The sequence below is a fragment of the Prionailurus viverrinus genome, chromosome E2 (genome assembly GCF_022837055.1).
Source record: "Prionailurus viverrinus isolate Anna chromosome E2, UM_Priviv_1.0, whole genome shotgun sequence".
Lineage (NCBI taxonomy): Eukaryota > Metazoa > Chordata > Mammalia > Carnivora > Felidae > Prionailurus > Prionailurus viverrinus.
Window position 1 is genome coordinate 45,666,236 of NC_062575.1, and position 19,871 is coordinate 45,686,106.

The following is a 19,871-nucleotide window of genomic DNA, read 5'->3' on the forward strand; positions in this document are numbered from 1 at the left end:
GCTTGCCTGTGTTGTATATTTCCATTTTTAACGGATGGAGGGATTCAATTTCTGTGTTCAGTCCATTACTTTCCAGATGTTTATCACTGCCTCATTCTTGAATGTTTCCTTGACTTCCATTACACTACTCTCATTTGTATAATTCCAGTCAAAACCAAGGAATAACCTCCCCCTCAAAAAAAAAGCTCCATTAGTGACTTAATGTTTCTGTTTGTCCCTTAGCTATTAGTGTTCCTAAGTTTCTGAATTATCTTTTTTTTCTTTTCCCCCTCTAAGAACAAAATTCCACTGCTGTGGCTTCACTTGACAGGTGACTAACAAATGTCCATTCATAGTTGAGCTCTGTCCAATTTGCTAATGGACAGCTCCACCTTGAGGCTACACCGGAACTTCACGCTCTTTGTGTCCAAAATGTTAATTCTGGTATCTCCGCCTCCTATGGTTTGCCTCCATCCATTCCCCTTTGCATTACCTGTTTCATCAATTAGTAACACTGTCCAGCCAGATTTTAAGCCTCTTATATCTGAGTCAGGGAAGAGCTTCTGAGTAATTTTGACTTTTGTTATTCATTCTCCATTACATATTGGAGGCCTAGATTTCTTTTTTTTTTTTCCCCTTAATGTTTATTTATTTTGAGGGGGGTAAGTAGAGAGGCAGAGGTAGAGGGAGAGAGAATCCCAAGCAGGCTCCATGCTGTCAGCACAGAGCCCAATGTGGGGCTCCATCTCACAAACTATGAGATTATGACCTGAGGTGAGATCAAGAGTCTAACACTTAACTGACTTAGCCACCCAGGCACCCTGACAAAAATGTTTTTATTGGGGAAAATGATATTCAAAACTGTGACTCTTTAATCAGGAGCAAGGCCACAAGTGACACTTGCACAGGTTGTGATTCTGTAGAACTTTAACAACTCAGTCTTGTAATTTCTCTGTATAACCTAAATTCTGAAAAATAAATAACCTAAATTCTGTTTCCCATTCCTGAAATGTGTGGAGGCTTTAAATGGCATAATGGGTTTGGCTGAGGATGCAAAGTGTAAATGCTCTTTTTCAATGTGCTTATGTGTATGTGTGTGCTCCAGCTTCTAAGCCAAAAGGTCATCATTACTTTGTTCTTTTTCATAGACCAGCTTCCTTGTGCATCCCCAGGAACTGCACTTCCTTTACCCATCAAATCCTTTAAGGATCCTTTGGTCTCAGCCTGAATTATGGGATTCTGCTTTGACCCTCAAGAGTAATGTCCAAGTCCTGTGTCACTGTTTAGAAGTTTAAAGACACCAGTTTAAACAAGAAGAGCAATGAATAACTGAGGAAGAAATGTAAAGGAGGTGCTTTCCAGGTGAGTAAGAAGGAACCCAGAAGGATAAATGGGATAAAGATTCATTAAGTTATTTTTTTATGATATATCTTTTTTTTTTTAATGTTTATTTGTTTTTGAAAGAGAGAGTGTGCACATGGGGAGGGCAGAGAGAGGGAGACAGAGGATCCAAAGCAGTTCCACACAGACAGCAGAGAGCCTGATGTGAGGCTTGAACTCAAACCAGAGATCATGACCTAAGCCAAGGTCAGATGCTTAACCACCCAGGCGCCTCTCTTATAGTTACTCAACCTGCAACCTCTGAAAAAATTTTTGAGGCAAGTTTTTTTATAAGCCCATTGGAGTAACAGTTGCTGGGAATTCTTTAGATACCTAAATAACATTTCCAGATTTTCTTGCTTGATCATGCTCTTTTTTTTTTCTCAGATTCTGGGGGACTGCTTGCCCCTGTAACCTCTATTCTGGATGCTAGCCTCTTTACTTCATTTGTAGTCTCAATTTTATAAATTGTCTAGCCTAAATATTGTGTTTTCCCTTTCACTAACATTTTATTTCTCCCCACTTCCATCTTAGAGTTGAATATTACCCCTTATCATTATTTCTTATTCCCTTCCTACTTACTATCATAGCACATTTCTCACTCTCTTGCTTTTTAACAATATAGCAGGCTAGGAAATTAGTGCTGACTTCCTACTAGTTCACATCTCTGTTACTCTTTAAAAATAATACTATTGTCTTTAAAATCCAATACATATACTTAATAGAAAATTAAGGGGCGCCAGGGTGGCTCATTTGGTTAAGCATCCGACTCTTGGTTTCAGCTCAGGTCATGATCTCGCAGTTTGTGAGTTCGAGCCCTACATCAGGCTCTGCACTGACAGCTTGACGCCTGCTTAGGATTCTTTCTCTCTCTCTCTCTGTCTGCCCCTCCCCCACTTGCTCAATCAGTCTCTCTCAAAAATAAACAACAAAAAAGTTTTTTAAGAAAATTAAAGAATGGTTCCTCAATCCTGGCCCTCGGTTCTCCATTTCTGTTCCCCAGAAGCAGCCACTATTAAATGTGCTTTCTTCTAAATGTTTTTATGAGTATACAAGGAGGCTTTAACAATGACATGATTTGACTATGACAAGAATACTGTTGTTGCTGTGTTGAGAGAAGTTATATAAAGAGGCAAAGCCAAAAGTAGGAAGAATAGTGAGGAGTCTATTAAATAATACAGGGAAGACATAATGTGGCTTAGACTTTGGTGGTCCTAGTGAGAATTATGAGAAATGGCCAGATGCTGACTGTATTTTGAAGATAAAGCCAAGAGGATGTGGAAACATAATGGGTGTGTTACCTAGGAGAGAGTTGTTCAAGGCTTGAGCCCAAGCCTTGAGATCCTTATTTGAGAAAATAAGGTTGTTATTTAACGAGATGAGAAGAATTTGGGAGTTGGTTTGGGAGAACAAGGGTTTGATTTGGGGCAGGGTAAATTAGATCCGTATTAGACATCTAAGTGCAGATTTTGAGTAGCAAGTGGTTATGTGAATCAGTTGAGGAAAGAGGTCCAGTCTAGTGATTAAATATTTTCAAAATATATATCAGAATGCTCAAATGTCAACCAAACTCTTAAATGTATTCTGTGAAAATGGTGACCTGTTAGAGCAGGAGTTGGCAAACTACATCCTACTATGTATTTTTGTAAGGAGTTTTACTGAAACATGGCCATGTTCAGTGCATCTCATCCATTCATTTTCTTATGGTCTGTTACTACTTTCATGCTACGGTGTCCAAGTTGAGTAGGTATCTACAGATACATGATATTGTAAAGCATTAGACAGGACTAAAAAGTATATCAATCATGGTAAAGCTAAGTGACTATAATAAACCCCAAAATGTACTGGTTTAAGGAATATAAGAATTGATTTCCTGGTCACATAACAGTTATGTGGTGAGTAATGAAGATTTGCATGGTAGCTTTGGTCTTTGTGATCCTTTAAATGATCCAGATTTCCTCCAGGTTCTGTTGATCATTAGTTGTGGTTGAAACGGGTCAACAGTGCATCCTAGTTCCACCCAAGTAGAGAAGGGAGAAATGACCACTGTAGGGCAAGAGGCCAGTAAACTTTCTGTAAATGTCCAGATAGTAAATACTTCAGGTTTTGTAGGTCCTAGGATCTCTGCTGCAGCTACTCAAGTCGGGCATTATAGCACAAAAATAGTTTCCTTAGGATTAGAGTATTTTGACTTCTGTTTTGAAAATATTTTGGGGGTGGGGGGGCACCTGGGTGGCTGAGTCTGTTAAGCAAGCAGCTGACTCTTAGTTTCGAGTCACGTCTTGATCTCGTGGTTTGTGAGTTTGAACCCTGCATCAGGCTCTGTGCTGACCGTGCGGAACCTGCTTGGGATTCTCTCTCTCTACTGTCTCTCTGACCCTCCCCCACTTGCGCTATCTCTGTCTCCCTCAAAATAAATAAATAAACTTAAAAAAAATATATAAGATGTGTTAATTACCAAGATGTCATTTCTGTGTTTTCTTTAGTTAGGAATATAGTGGGCTAAGTCCTAATCTGTTCTACATCATACTTTTGCAAATATAATGAATTTAAGAATTGGAAAATTTTAAATAAATGTTATTACTGTCATTTGTAAAAGTTTAGTAAATTCCACATCTTGAACCATCTATTGGGGTGATAAAATAACAATGGTCTCTTTTTTTCTATATCTACTTTACTGTTTAGGTTTCTTGTCTTTTCTGGTCTCAGTTTTCATAGGTAATATTTGGTTTTCAAATTTGTATGGAGGTGAGCAAATAATCTCTACAGTCCTTTTCTGTCTATGGTTATTTCCAAGTAATCATTTTTTTATTTTTATAATTTTGCTGTTATTCCTCTTTAGTTTTTCCCTAAGAATCAACTTGTGGATTTATTATTTCTAATTTTGTTTGTAATAATTAATTTTTCTTATCTGTACTTTTTTTTTCTTACATTTACTTTTCCTTATTGTAATTCCTTGGTTTGAATGCTTATTTTATTATGTTATTTCTTTTTATTTTTTTTTAAAGCTTATTTATTTATTTTGAGAGAACGAGCTCACGCACACAAGCAGGGGAGAAGCAGAGAGAGAGAGGGAGAGAGAGAATCCCAAGCAGGCTCTGTGCTATCACTGCAGAGCCTGATGCAGGGCTAGATCTCACGAACCATGGGATCATGACCTGAGTTGAAATCACCCAGGTGCCCTATGTTATTTCTTTTTAGAATAATGTAAACATATATGTTAAAACTTATCCAAGCATTTTTTTCAAATGTGTTCTATAGGCTCTGATATACATTGTTTTTTAATTTTTCTGAATATTTCTGAATGTTTTGCAATTTATTTTATCTTTGACCAAAGTGTTTGTTCAAGCCAGTATATTTTGAAATTTACAAGTGAGGGGTGCTTGGGTGGCTCAGTCAGTTAAGCATCCGATTTCAGCTCAGGTCATGATCTCACGGTTCGTGGGTTTGAGCCCAGCATCAGGCTCTATGCTGACAGCTTGGAACCTGGAGCCTGCTTTGGATTCTGTCTCTCTCTCTCTGTCTCTCTCTCTCTGCCCCTGCCCTGCTTGTGCTCTGTCTCTTTCTCAAAAATAAACATTAATTTTTTTTTTTTAATTTGAAATTTACAAGTGAAAATTTCCTTTTTTCTAATGTATTTTTTAATGTTTATTTATTTTGAGAGACAGAAGTGAGAGAGAGTGCACGTGCACATGCACACAAGCAGGGAAGGGGCAGAGAGAGAGAGCTGAGAGAGAATCCCTAGCAGGCTCTGTGCTGTCAGTGCCAGAGCTTGATATAGGGCTCAGTCTCATGAACCAGTGAGATCATGACCTGAACTGAAATCAAGAGTCAGTCACTTAACCAACTGAGCTACCCAGGCACCCTGTTTTAGATGTGTACCTTACAGAGAGTTTAGGTAGGTTTTATTATGTCAGTTGTTAAACCTTCGCGTGTGTCAAAATCACCTAGAGGGCTTGTTAAATACAGATTGCTGGGCCTTACCTGCAGGTTTTCTTGATTCAGGAGGTATGTGTTGGAGCCTGAGAATTATCTGTATGAGCCTGTCATAGTCTTTTTCTTTTAATAGTTCTTTTTTTCCTAGTTGTATTTATTGACAGGAACAGTATGGTTAGTATTGGTTCTTTTATTTAATATTATGTATTCTGTTTTAAATTTGACCTCATCTTTTTTATCCTTTACTATAGGACCTTTGATTTCCTTGAGTACATATGCCTTTCCTTCTGAAAATGGAAAGTTTGTTATATTTTATTATAATAATTATTTTGTTATATTCTCTTGGTTGCCTTTATATTCATAACTTTCTTAGTCTTTGTCTTCCATTTCTTCAGGTACTATACTTTACTCCTCACTAAGGAATGACGTATATTTTATACTTTAGTGTATTTTTAGTCTCCCTCCTCTCTTTCCCACACTGTTGGTAATTGTGATTATTATTTCAGTTTTAAATAGTATCAGTTGTACCCTTCTTCCCTCCCCATTCATATATATGAAATTATTTGCATCTTCGCCTTTGATTGTGCAGTGAGCCATCTATCAAAGTCCTATCCATCATTTACCCTTGGGCTTCATTTTTATTAAAATGTCCCTTCCTTATCACTTTTAGCCCAGTATCTCTAATCTTCTATTCCCATAGCATATTATAGTTTCCAGAGCAACTTGAATTCTAAGTATATGCTCTCTTACATTTGTATTTTTCCCTTTCATGTTTAAGACCTACATTGAAGCTCATTGAGACAAAAGCTGGTATTTTACCCTTGTTATCTGCAGTCTTGAGCACAAAGAAGATGATTAATAAATAACTGGTGATTGTTGTAGAGCTTCAGGTGTGGAAAGATTTACTTTTTCAGCTTTATTGAGGTATAATTTCCATAAAAGTCAACCCCTTTAGTATGTTATTTGATAAATTTGGTAATTGTATACAGTCATAAAACCAACACCAAAACCAACATATAGAACAGATCCATCAACAGTTCTTTGTGCCCTTTTGCTGTAGAGCCATACCCCTCCCCCATCCCTGGCGATCACTAATTGGCTTTATGTTACTAGGACTTGCCATTTCTAGAATTCATATAAATGTAGTCATTCACTGCATAATCTTTAGCATTTAATTTCTTTGATTTAGTTTTACATTTTTGAGATTAATTCATGTTATGTGTATGAATATTTCATTTTTTATTGCTGATTATAAGTATGGACATAATTTGTCATTGATAGACATTTAGATTACTTCCATTTTTGACTATTATGAACATTCATATACTAGGTCTTTGTGTCAACATATATGTTCATTTTTCTTGAATAAATGCCTAGAAATGGGATTGCTGCACAGAATAAGTATATATTGAACTTTATAAAATACTCAGATTATGTTCCAAAGTAGCTGTATCATTTTTCATTCCCACCTACAGTTTTTTGAGAGATAGTTGCTTCGCATTCTTACACTTGGAATGGCAGTTTTTTTAATTTTAGCCATTTTAATGGGTGTGTAATGTATATCACTGGGATTTTAATATGCATTTCTGATCACTAGTTTGGATGAACGTCTAATGTACTTATTGGCCATTCATATATCTGATTTTGTGAATATCTTTTCTAGTCTCTTACCCATTTTATAAATTAGATTACCTTTTTTTACTGAGATTTGGGAGTTCTATATATTTTGGATATGAGCCCTTCATCAGTTTCTACCAGTCTGGCTTTTCTTTTTTTTAACTGTGTTTTTGAAGGGCATTAGTTTTTTATTTTGATTAAGTCTACCATTTTTTCTTTATAAAAGAAATAGTTTTAACACTTATGTTGAGGTCTTTAATTCATTTTGAGTAAATTTTTGCCTATGGCATGCAGTAAAGGTTGAGGGTTTTTGTTTTCTAATTTTAGAAATTATAGCATTGATGTGAGTGACAGTATATTACTAGAGTCAGCTCTTGCAGTGATTTATAAGAAAATGAGGAGGCATGCCTGGCTGGCTCAGTTGGTACAGCATGCAAGTCTTGATCTCAGGTTTGTAAGTTTGAGCCCCATGCTGGTTGTAGAGATTACTTAAAAATAAAATCTTAAAAAAAAAAAAGAAAAAAAATGAGGATAAAAGTTTGAGAGGGACAGGACAGATCAGGATAACATTGAAGATTTGCAGCCAGTAGAAAACATTTATAAAAGAAAGGATTGAGAGTGAGAAGACAAGAGCTCTTCACAAAAGAAGAGCTTTGGTGCCAGTCATTTCAGGCACAATGATAGAAAGAAAACAAATGAAAACTGAAATTGATGGCAACGACAGTTTCTGTATCTAGAAATGATAGTATCAATAATCAAAACACTGCAGTAAATCAGATTTCAAGGCAAAAAGGGCTGTTTTCTGGCCTATTTTACTTTTTCTCATTAATATGTACTTTGCTGTTTAGCCATGTGAAACTTAACTGCGACTAGATAAAAAGAGTACTATCTATGGTTACTATACGATTATAGATCAGTTCAGGTTAAAAGGCTCAAGTCTTCAAGGACATCTCTGCAGGTATAACACGTAGGGGCTTTTAAAAGTGAAATAGGATTATAGTTATGTTTGCGCCATCCTTCGTCACCCACAGTTCCTCCTCCACATAGGCAACCACTTTCAACTCAATAAACTGGTGTTTATTCTCACATTTTATACATCTATTTTACCTACTTTCGATTTAACCATTTTACAATATTATCAGCTTGGGGATGCCTGGCTGGCTTAGTTGGTAGAGCACGCGACTCTTGATCTCGGGTTTGTAAGTTCAAGCCCCACTCTGGGTGTAGAGATTACTTAAAAATAAAATCTTTTGGGGTGCCTGGGTGGTTCAGTCAATTGTGGGTCCGACTTCGGCTCAGGTCATGATCTCCTGGTTCATGGGTTTGAGCCCTGCATCAGGCTCTGTGCTGATAGCTCAGAGCCTGGAGCCTGCTTTGGATTCTGTGTCTCCCTCTCTCTCTGTCCCTCCCCTGCTTGTGCTTTCTCTCTCTCTCAAAAATAAATAAACATTAAACTACATTTTTGTTCTTTTTTAATTTTTTTTTTTAACATTTATTCATTTTTTGAGAGACAGAGCATGTGTGGGGGAGGGGCAGAGAGAGAGGGAAACATGGACTCCAAAGCAAGCTCCAGGCTCTGAACTGATAGCACAGAGCCCAATGTGGGGCTTGAACCCATGGACCGCGAGATCATGACCTGAGCCAAAGTTGGACCCGCAACCAACTGAGCCACCCAGGTGCCCCTAAACTACATTTAAAAAAAATAAAAATAGGGGCGCCTGGGTGGCGCAGTCGGTTAAGCGTCCGACTTCAGCCAGGTCACGATCTCGCGGTCCGTGAGTTCGAGCCCCGCGTCGGGCTCTGGGCTGATGGCTCGGAGCCTGGAGCCTGTTTCCGATCCTGTGTCTCCCTCTCTCTCTGCCCCTCCCCCGTTCATGCTCTGTCTCTCTCTGTCCCAAAAAAATAAATAAACGTTGGAAAAAAATAAATAAATAAAAATAAAATCTTTTGAAAATAAAATCTTTTATATATACATAATTTTATATATTATATGTATATAAATATATATATGATCAACTTGTTAACATGAAAGATGGAATTTAGAAATTTTCCTGTATTAATTTTTCTTCATATTTTCTCTGGAACTCCTTTAGGAGATCTTGAACGTCTTAGACGCCTCCACTAACCCGCTAATTTTCTAATCATTATTTCTTTCTCCCTTCCTTCTTTCCATTCTTCCTTTTTTTTTTTTTTTTTTTAATTATTCTGGGAGATTTCCTGGAATTTTTTCCCCTAAGCTGTTGAATTTTTTAGTTCAACATATTTCTTATTTGCAAAAGCACTTCTTTATAGAACTCTGTTGATAGGGGTGCCTGGGTGGCTTAGTTGGTTAAGCATCCGACTTCAGCTCAGATCATGATCTCTCAGTCCATGAGTTCGAGCCCCATGTCGGGCTCTGTGCTGGCAACTCAGAGCCTGAAACCTGCTTCAGATGCTGTGTTTCCCTCTCTCTGCACTCCCCCGTTCATACTCTGTCTCTCTTGCTCTCAAAAATAAACATGAAAAAAAATTAAAAAAAGAAAAAGAACTCTGTTGCTATTTCTGTGTTTTCAGTGCTTCTGTAATACTAATTACAGTATTGTTTATGTGTGTGTTTCTTTTGTTCCTTTCCTTGTTTTTTCCTATTTGTTTTGATCTAGTTTTCACATTAGGGCTTTCATCATTTTTTTGTGATCTTTAGCTCTATGTTAAAATTTAACATTGAGGTACCAGAAACACTATTGTAATCTTTGTGCATGGTTGGGCTTGTAAAATGGTGGGCTTCACTATGCAGCATTTAGTCAGATATCTAGATGATTCTTTTAAATGACTCCAAATGTGAATATCTGTAAGTGTTTTCATGACCTTTTCATTTTTTCAGTAAAGAACCCTCCCTGGGTGCCTGGGCGGCTCAGTTGGTTGAGTGTCTGATTTGATTTCAGCTCAGATCGTGAACTCATGGTTTGTGAGTTTGAGCCCCGCATGGGGCTCCGTGCTGTCCATGTGGAGCCTGCTTGGGATTCTTTCTCTGCCCCTTGTGTGCCCTCTTTCTCCCTCTCTCTCTCAGAATAAATAAAAATAAGGAAGGAAGGAAGAAAGAAAAAAGAAACCAACCCATCTATTGTTTGACACCACCAACCACCAGCATTTCTAAAGAGCAGCAGTAGAAAGGGGTTGGAACCCTATTCTACATCGGAATTTTTACTCCCTCTTTTCAGTATCTACTTTGCCTATCATCACTAAGTTTGGAGGCTCCTGGTTATACTTTGGATAATAAGTTCCTATGTCCTTCCAGTTAGGAGAATTAGGTACATAAGCTGCTGCTTTTATAATCATTTTATAAGTTCCACCTTCTACTCTTACCCAGTCACTCCAGTTATAGACCCTTTGTGTTGACAGCTGTATCACAAATTACCTTGCTTCTAGGTAGCATCCTCTTTTGCTGGCTTTTTATTTAAGCCACTTGATTCTGCTGTTAATTTATAGTTCTTTATTTGCTTTCCTTTCAAAATTTCCTAAATCTTTTCATCCACCGGTGTCTTCTCAACCTCTGCAGTGTTTATGAGTATATTCCCTTCATCCTCGTACTATCATTTGAATGGAGTTTCAGGAAGATACAGAATAAATATCTTATTTAACCATATGTCCTCTTTAATAATTCTATTTATTTTTTATCCTTTCATCTTAGGCTCTCCCAATCTTATGTGTTTGTTTTTTCATCCTGTTTGTTACCTGTTCTTTATATTTTATTTTACTGATTTATAAAATGCAAAAGTTACATTTAAAAACAATTTGAGCAGGGTGCCTAAGTGGCTCAGTTGGTTAAGCCTCCCAACTCTCGACTTCGGCTCATGTCATGTTCTCACAGTTCATGGGTTCAAGCCCCACGTTGGGCTCTGTGCTGATGGTGCAGAGCCTGCTTGGGATCCTCTCTCTTTCCCTCTCTCTCTGTCCTTCCCTGGCTCGTGTGCACACTCCCCCTCTCTCTTTCTCAAAATAAATAAACTTAAAAAAATAATAAAAATAAAAACAGTTTAAACTACATGCTCCTGTGAATGTTATTTGTATTTAAGCTTTCTTTTTACTGTGGGACTAGGTTTGAAATAAAGAGTCTATTTTACAATACCACATTTAAAAATTTTTGTTAAAAATACTGGAAAAAATCACAAGTGTTAGTGTTGATGATGATGATAGCCACTTTATTGGATATTTACTACATGCTAGGCACTAAATATTTTACAGTTATTAGCTCTTTTCAATGATGATTTTGTTTTTATTCCCTTTTAGAAAAGGTCTGGGAAATTTATAAATAGATGAAGACTCAGCATGGAAGACATGAGAGTTAAGTCTCATCTTTCTCCATGAAAATATAGTTTAGAAAAAACTCAGAAAACCTGAGCATAACAGAAAAGTATTTCCTTTGAGGACAGATGTTGATTCTTTACAACTACATCTCTATGTATGAGACTCAGTTTAAGAGAGTTCAGAACATAATTTATAGTCAAATATAAGTGAAGCTAATAAAGAACCATTAAGAATACAATTGATATTATATGTTTCATCCCAATCTGTAATTGTCTAATCTCAGGATAAGCAATGTAAGTCTTTCATCATAAATTCAGCTTCATTAGATACCTGAGAATTAATACTGGAGAGAAACCTATGAATTTGGTGAATGTGGAAAAGCTTTCATCTATGTCACATTGTCAAGAAATACTGAAGAATTCTTGTTGGAAAAAATATCTGCGTGATAAGAATGCTGGAAAGCCTTAAGCCTGAAGCAGATCTCCTTCAGCATGATCAAATTCATACTAGAGAGAAACCTCATGAATGTAATGAATGTGGAAAAACCTTCAGCCTGAAGGAAAACCTCATAGAGCATAAGAAAATGCATACTGGAGAAAAATCACATGAATGTACTGAATGTGGTAAAGTATTCTCTCGAGTCTCCTCCCTTACTCTACATTTGAGAAGTCATAGAGGAAAGAAACCATATAAATGTAATAAATGTGGAAAAGCCTTCAGTCAGAAGAGAAACTTCCTTTCTCATCAGAAACATCATACGGGAGAGAAACTCTATGAGTGTGGGAAAGCTTCTATTCAGATGTCAAGCCTCATTAAACACCAGAGAAATCATACTGGAAACAAACCCTATGCATGTAAGGAATGTGGAAAAGCCTTCAATGGCAAATCATATCTCACTGAGCATGAGAAAATCCATACAGGAGAGAAACCATTCGAATGTAATCAATGTGGAAGAGCCTTCAGCCAGAAGCAGTACCTCATTAAACATCAGAATATCCACAGTGGAAAGAAACCCTTTAAATGTAATGAATGTGGAAAAGCCTTTAGCCAGAAAGAAAACCTGATTATCCATCAAAGAATACATACTGGAGAGAAACCTTATGAATGCAAGGGGTGTGGGAAAGCTTTCATTCAGAAGTCAAGCCTCATTAGACACCAGAGAAGTCATACAGGAGAGAAACCCTATATATGTAAAGAATGTGGGAAAGCCTTCAGTGGCAAATCAAATCTCACTGAGCATGAGAAAATTCATATTGGAGAGAAACCCTATAAATGTAATGAATGTGGAACAATCTTCAGGCAGAAGCAATACCTCATTAAACATCACAATATTCATACAGGAGAGAAACCCTATGAATGTAATAAATGTGGAAAAGCCTTCTCTCGAATCACATCACTTATTGTACATGTGAGAATTCATACGGGGGATAAACCTTATGAATGTAAAATATGTGGGAAAGCCTTCTGTCAAAGCTCATCTCTTACTGTTCATATGAGAAGCCATACAGGTGAAAAGCCCTATGGTTGTAATGAATGTGGAAAAGCCTTCTCTCAGTTCTCAACTCTTGCTCTACATATGAGAATCCATACTGGAGAAAAACCTTATCAGTGTAGTGAATGTGGGAAAGCTTTTAGCCAGAAGTCACATCATATTAGACACCAGAGAATTCATACTCACTAAAGCTCGATAAACGCCTTGAATTTAGGAAAAGCTTCAGCAAAACTCAGACTTAATGGTATACCAGAAATTCATTTTATAATAAAGTGGCTTGAATGTGGAAAATACTTCAACAAATCAAAACTTAAATACTAACAATTTTAATAAGTATCATAGTTTAAAAACCTATGCTCCCAGAACTCCCACAGCAAACATTGTTAATGATGTACTTTTAGGAGCAATCTCATTGAAGTAAGTATGGATCCAGTCATGGACACTAAGCAGCATGGTTCTGGAAGGCCTACCTGATGCATTAAGACAAAGATATGAGAGGTATAAAGATTTTAAATTAAGAGACAAAATTGTCATTTTTAAAATTTTTTGCTACAGATGTAATCAAAAGTATTTGTTCTTGATGCATTCATAGAAATCAAAGATTGGGACAGAATATTGTATTCAGAAACATGCATGCCTTTATGGGGAATTGGTAATTGATAGAGATGATATCAAAAGTTGGTAGGGGAATTATGGATGATTCAAAAAATGGTCTCAGGGTAACATTCTTCATGTGGAAAAAATATTGGATCTCTGCCATAGTAATACATTAAAGAATTTATTATGAAATCCAAAAGTATTGTAAAGACCAGAATGCAAAAAGCAAAACTTGGTAACATAAGAATTTTATAGGAGAATGTTTTTAAAACCTCCAGTAGGAAAGAATTTCTAAAATAGATTCCAGAACACACACTCTTGAGTGTACATGCATATACCCAAGAAACTGATACATGTACTTAAGTTAGGGAGTCATGTATCTTTATGTTCATTGCAGCATGAATTACATTAGCAAAAAATTGGAAACGTGTGTTGCTTGTGAAATGGATAAATACAATGTGATATAGGCACACAGTAGAATATTCTCTAGTAGTTAAGTATAACATAACAGATTATATATATAAATAGAAAGACCTGAAAAATCATGTGGCGTGAAAAAAATGAAGAGATCAATATGTTATAATCGTTAGCTCTGTGAATTTCAATGAAATCAACACTATTATTAAGCATTAGTTATGGAAGAACATTTTTACGGAAAACTGAAGAATGGATTGGAAGGATACACACTCATTTCCCAAAAGTGATTGCCTCTAGAAAGAAAGGTAGCAGAAAAGAAATGGGACCAAGCATGGTTGTTAAAGGATATTTCAGTTTTGTATCTAAATACCATCATTAAAAAGAAATAAAGATTCCAACTAAATATAACAAAATGTTAGTTAACTCTGGGTTGTGGTAATATATGTATGTGTTCTATTGTTTGTGCTATTCCTGAAAATTAAAAAAGATAAAGATATGAGTAGGAAAGTTGTACATGCAGTACATGTAATAATGGACTCACAATCCCAGGCAGATGCTACTATTTTATAGAAAATATTTCTAAAATCATACCTTTATTAGAAGTTATTTTTTTTAATTGGTTGGTAGCTTAAATTATTTAAATGTACTCTTGCATGTCACATCACTAATATGTGTGGTCTCAGAAATTAAAGCATGATTCTGCAACAGGTTAAGTGGGTTACATACATTTAAGAATCATATGATTTAATAATACTTGCACAGACTTGATACTAAGAACTAGTTTTTACTGAAACATCAGAAATTTTAAGAGTCCACATAACCAGTATTAGCATTAATAATTTGATATTTTTTAAATGAAGAAACCAAGTTACTCTTAAATTTTTAAATATGCCACTGAGTAAAACTTCAACTCTTGCATTTTACCTTCAATTTTAACCTCAGAGATTTTTATTCTCTATTCTGCCAGATATAATTGATAAATCCCCTGTTTGTTTGTTTCTTTGGTGAAAATGGTGCTAAAAGAGATCTGAGACCTAAACAGTATTGTTTTATGTGAAGCAAATCTTTTTGCCAATTTTTGTTTACTTGATCCCTTTCTACAACAACTTGACACATAAAGAGTTGTTAATGCTCTTTTTGAACAGTGATAAAAATGAGTATGCAATATTTAAACCTTAGGCATATGTCAAATATATCAATTTCTTTGAAATACAAAATAATGAAATGCTAATAAAACCATAGTACTACACCACTTATTAGCAGTTTTGAAGATTGGTCTTAAGATTATAAATTCCAGGGGTTGCTTATGTGTTTACATGAATCTAAATTATCCTCTATTTTCTTCCATTCTTCATTAAACATTCCCCTTGTATTTCTTAAGTGTTTTGCCCTTCCATTTGTACAGCTTTGAAGTCACCAGAGCAATTTAGAACTCTTAATTCAGACCAAACTAGGAGGATTACCTTTTGGTGCCTGCAGTGGGTTGGTGCCAAGGTGCAACAATGATTACGATAGATAGAGTAAGATGAGTAACACCTGTGATACTGTATACTGTAAATTTACTCTGATATTCCCTACTGATTGAACTTGTTGCTAGTTATTTGCCACCACAAACAACCCTACAGTAAACATTTTTTTTTAACATTCTTAAAATCAGACCTTACATTTCAGATGTTTTTATTTCTGAGGCAAAAGATTGTTAAAGGACATATACTATTTTTTAATTTTAATAGATAATATCGGTCATTTTCAGAAACACATCTTTCCTCTAACCCTGCAATAGATGGTAATATACTACTTAAATTTATGTTTGTCTGATGAGCATACACCTCAACTGCTCCTAGATTTGCTGCTTTGTAAATTTTTGCATTGTTGGCTCATTTTCCTATAGGATTATTTATCTGTCAATTTTGAAGACCTCTTTATATGTTAGACGTTAGGAATTTGCCTAATTTTTGTCATAAAAATATTTTTCCATAAAAATATCTTAAATTTCTGTGTAATCAATATGTATTTTTTCTAAGCTTACGGATTGGTTAAAAAGATACTTTAATCTCTAGATTGTATATGTAATTTTTCTTAGGTTTTCTTGCAAGTTGTTTATTGTTTACTTTTTTCAATATGTAAATATTTAATATATCTAGAATTTATTTTTTAATGTCCTATAAAATGAAGATTCATTGTTATTTTCTTCCAGATGGGTTTCCAGTTATACAAGCACAATTTGTTAAAATAACCCATCTACTCAGCAGTCACATAGTTCTGACACCAATCTGCGGTGTCCACCAACAGCAATCACAGATTTGAACTGGCAATCAAAAAAACAGAATAGGCTTTAACCCACCATTAGGTTTATTATTAGCTTTGTCCTGATCAAAACAACAACAGCAACAACAAAACCACCTTTACAATACTGCAACTATCCAAGCAAAGATAGATTCGAGGACCTATGTACTGCTGAAGGGAGAAAAGGTCAGAATGGGTGCAGTTCACCTAAGCCCTGGGAAACAACATTCTCACCCAGGATATCTTACTATAACCCACCACTGTATCTGCATGGTGTACCCCCATCACATGGGGCACACCCAGTTGTAAGACTGAAACCCACTTAAGCACAGGGAAGCTGCTACCTTGTTTTCCCAAGACTTATGATACCTTAGTCATATAGGCTAGCCATGTCTTCATGCCAATTCACAGCTCTTCCCTCATCTAGGTACAGGATACAAATGAATCTACAGTAGTATTTTCTTCAAGGAAACTGGTATGAAGGCAAATCTAAGGTTCTTTTTCTACACATGGGTCAGTAGGAAAGGTCTGTTGTTTTTACCAGTACCATCCTTTTCCTATTTAACTGACTCAGTTATGTGATCCTTTAACCATATGATCTTTTTCTCATTCAACTGAAACTGCTTGTAGTTTGTACCAAAACCTGTCCTGTATTTTCATTTCACTAATTTATTTTTCTACTTCTATACTAATACCATATTAACTGATAAACTGATTTAACACTAGCCTTACTGCATTTTGATACTGCATATTAGACCAAGTCCTCGCTGTTTTTCATAGTTTTATTGGCTATTCTAGTTTTCTTTCTATATAAATGAAGATGGTGTTCTCAAAATACAAAAACTCTTTGATAGTTGGAATTACATTAAATTTATATATTTATTTTGAGAGAAATGACATTTTTTATTTTGTCTTCCTGACCCAAATTGTAGTGTGCCTTTGCATTTCTTCAAACTATGATCATGTCCTTCAGCATGAGAGTTCTGAACAAAGTAATCTGAATGCCATCCTTGCTTAATATTATATTACAGAAAAAGTTTGTTAGTTGGGTGAATAAGAAAAATTCCTGTTATGGACTAAATGTTTGTAGCCCCCCAGAATTCATATGTTGAAGCCCTGATTTCTATTGTGATGGTGTTTGGAGATGGGGCTCTAAGGAAGTAATCGGGTTTGAATTAGGTCATGAAGGTGGGACACTCATGATGGGAACAGTACCTTTATAAGAAGTGGGAGAGAGATTATAAGAACATAAAGAGATTTCTTTCCATTTGTATACACAAGTCCTGTGAGTGCAGGACTTCTTTCTGTAGACAGAAAGAAGCTGTCTACATACTAGGAATTGGACCTTCACAGGATTTGCCAGCACTTTGATCTTGGGATTTCCCAGCTTCTATAACTGTAAGAAATAAATGTCTGTTTAAACCACCCAGTCTATGGTATTTTGTTGTAATGCCCAAGATAAGACAATCCCTTTCCTGCTTAATTCTACTGGGCTCCTAATAAATGGTAAAACAAAAAGCACTTTTCATTAGGAGAGTAAAATTCCAACTCCCATTATTAATAAGGTCTATAACTTTAATTTAAAATTGTTTTTAACGTTTATTTTCGAGAGACAGAGACACAGTGGACTACAAATCCACAGAAATCTGGGGCAAGACATGGATAGAGACACACAATAGATAATCCACAGCCTGGAGGAAAAGCTAGGGTAAGACTGGGAACTTAGGGTATTCAAAATCAGATGTATATATGGGGGATTTAGAAAGGCATACACCTGCCCATCCAAGAAGCATACTAAAGAAAGACCTGAGAAGACAAGATTTCACATCCAGATAATCCAGATAATCCCTAAGTTCAGAGAAATCCTAGCTAAATTGCAAAGGAGTATCCCAACACAGAGCCAGTCAGCAAAGACTACAAAAGATGATGGTTGTGTGGTGGTGTTCTTTTCTTTCAGTTCCCAGCATTCAAAAAACTCTGTCAGACTAGGTAAAAATGGGTTCCAGTTCAAGATGGCAAAATAGGGAAGAACCAGTAGAATTCGCCTCCTCCTAGGACACACTGACATACAGCTACATATGGAGTAATCGCCTCAAAAAAAACGTAAAGGCTGGCTAAGTGACAACTACACATTGGGCAAACAAGAAAACCACATCAAAGCATGTAGGAGAGGCTGAAACAATCTCACCATAAACCTCAGCCCTGGAGTGGCAACCCACAACTGGGAGATAACTCAAAACCTGGAGCTTCTACGGGGAACAAGGAATTGAATGCCACATCGGGCAACTCCACTTTTAGGATCTTCACCTGAGAGATGAGCTCCGAAACATCTAACTTTTAAAACCAATGGGGATCACATCCTGAGACCCACAAGATTGTAGCAATCTGGAAGAGAGCTCTCAGGGGCAATCATGTCCAGATATAAAAAATTTTTAAATTCTTTTTAAATAATTTTTTTTTAATGTTTATTTATTTTTGGGACAGAGAGAGACAGAGCATGAACGGGGGAGGGGCAGAGAGAGAGGGAGACACAGAATCGGAAACAGGCTCCAGGCTCTGAGCCATCAGCCCAGAGCCCGACGCAGGGCTCGAACTCCCGGACCGCGAGATCGTGACCTGGCTGAAGTCGGACGCTTAACCGACTGCGCCACCCAGGCGCCCCTTAAATTCTTTTTAGAAACCTCCATACTGTTCCATAAGTGGCTGTACAAATTTATATTCCCACCAACAGTGCACAAGGGTTCCCTTTCTCACATCCCTACCAACATTTTAGTTTGTTTTTTTTTTTTAGTAGCCATTCTGACTGGCATGATGTGATATTTCATTGTGGGTTTGATTTGTATTTCCCTGATGATTAATAATGAAGTTCAACATAAACTCAAGTAACATATGATCCAGCAATTAGCCTTCTGGATATTTATCCTAAGAAAACAAAAACACTAACTCAAAAAGTTATATGCAGCCCTGAGTTCACTGCAGCGTTATTTACAAGAGCCAAGGTATAGAAACAACCTAAATCTCCACTGATGGATGAAGAGATAAAGAAATTGTGATATGTGTGTGTATACACATACATACATACACACAACAGGATCTTATTCAACTATAAAAAAGAATGAAATCTTTCCAGTTGCAACATGGATGGATCTTAGGGCATTATGCTATGTGAAATAAGTCAGAGAAAGACAAATACCATATGATCTCTCTTATATGTGGACTCTAAAAAAAAAAATCAAAAACAAAAAAAAAAAAGCCAAAAATAAATACCAAGCTCTAAAATAAAGAGAACAGGTTGGTGGTTTCCAGAGGTATGGACAGTGGGGGTTGGAGAAATGGAAAATCTTTTTTGTTTGTTCAAATGAATTGGTTAGGGGTGCCCAGGTGGCTCAGTTAAACATCCAACTTGGGCTCAGGTCATGATCTCACAGTTCATGAGTTCAAGCCCCGCATTAACCTCTGTGCTGACAGCTCAGAGCTTAGAGCCTGCTTCAGATTCTGTGTCCTTTTCTCTCTCTGCCCCTTCCCCACTTGTGCTCTGTCTCTATCTCTCAAAAATAAATAAACATTTAAAAAATGAGTTGGTTAAAGAAAATGAATAAATAGATGCTATTTACATCTGTTAATTTTACATTAATAGAGAAAAAAGCTAAAATTGAACTAAGGAAAAATAGTCAAATGGTCACATGTGACAAGAAACAGTCTATGCAAAAATAGTTTAGAAAAATATCAGATTACACAGTCTTCAACAATCAAAAATAATGAACCTGGAGAAAGGGGGACAATCTAATTTCCAGAATTAACATTTTATAACAGTGCCCAATTTTCAACATAGAGCACAAGGCATTGAAAAAACTGGACATGACTCATTCAAAGGAACAAAATA

At 36.2% G+C, this 19,871-nt stretch overlaps 1 protein-coding gene across 3 annotated transcripts in view; it reads left to right on the forward strand.

The window, feature by feature from the left end:
• ZNF260 (zinc finger protein 260) overlaps positions 1–17,413 on the forward strand; it is a 76,924-nt gene extending 59,511 nt beyond the window's left edge. For 2 of the 3 annotated variants that reach the window (XM_047836827.1, XM_047836828.1), the window contains 2 exons: positions 1,128–1,341; positions 11,179–17,413. In XM_047836827.1, the coding sequence (XP_047692783.1) occupies positions 11,648–12,877 (1,230 nt within the window). In that variant the 5' untranslated portion in view covers positions 1,128–1,341; positions 11,179–11,647 and the 3' untranslated portion in view covers positions 12,878–17,413. The remainder of the gene's footprint in view (positions 1–1,127; positions 1,342–11,178) is intronic. The other variant, XM_047836829.1, reaches the window with a different exon arrangement.
• The last annotated feature ends 2,458 nt before the right edge of the window (positions 17,414–19,871 follow it).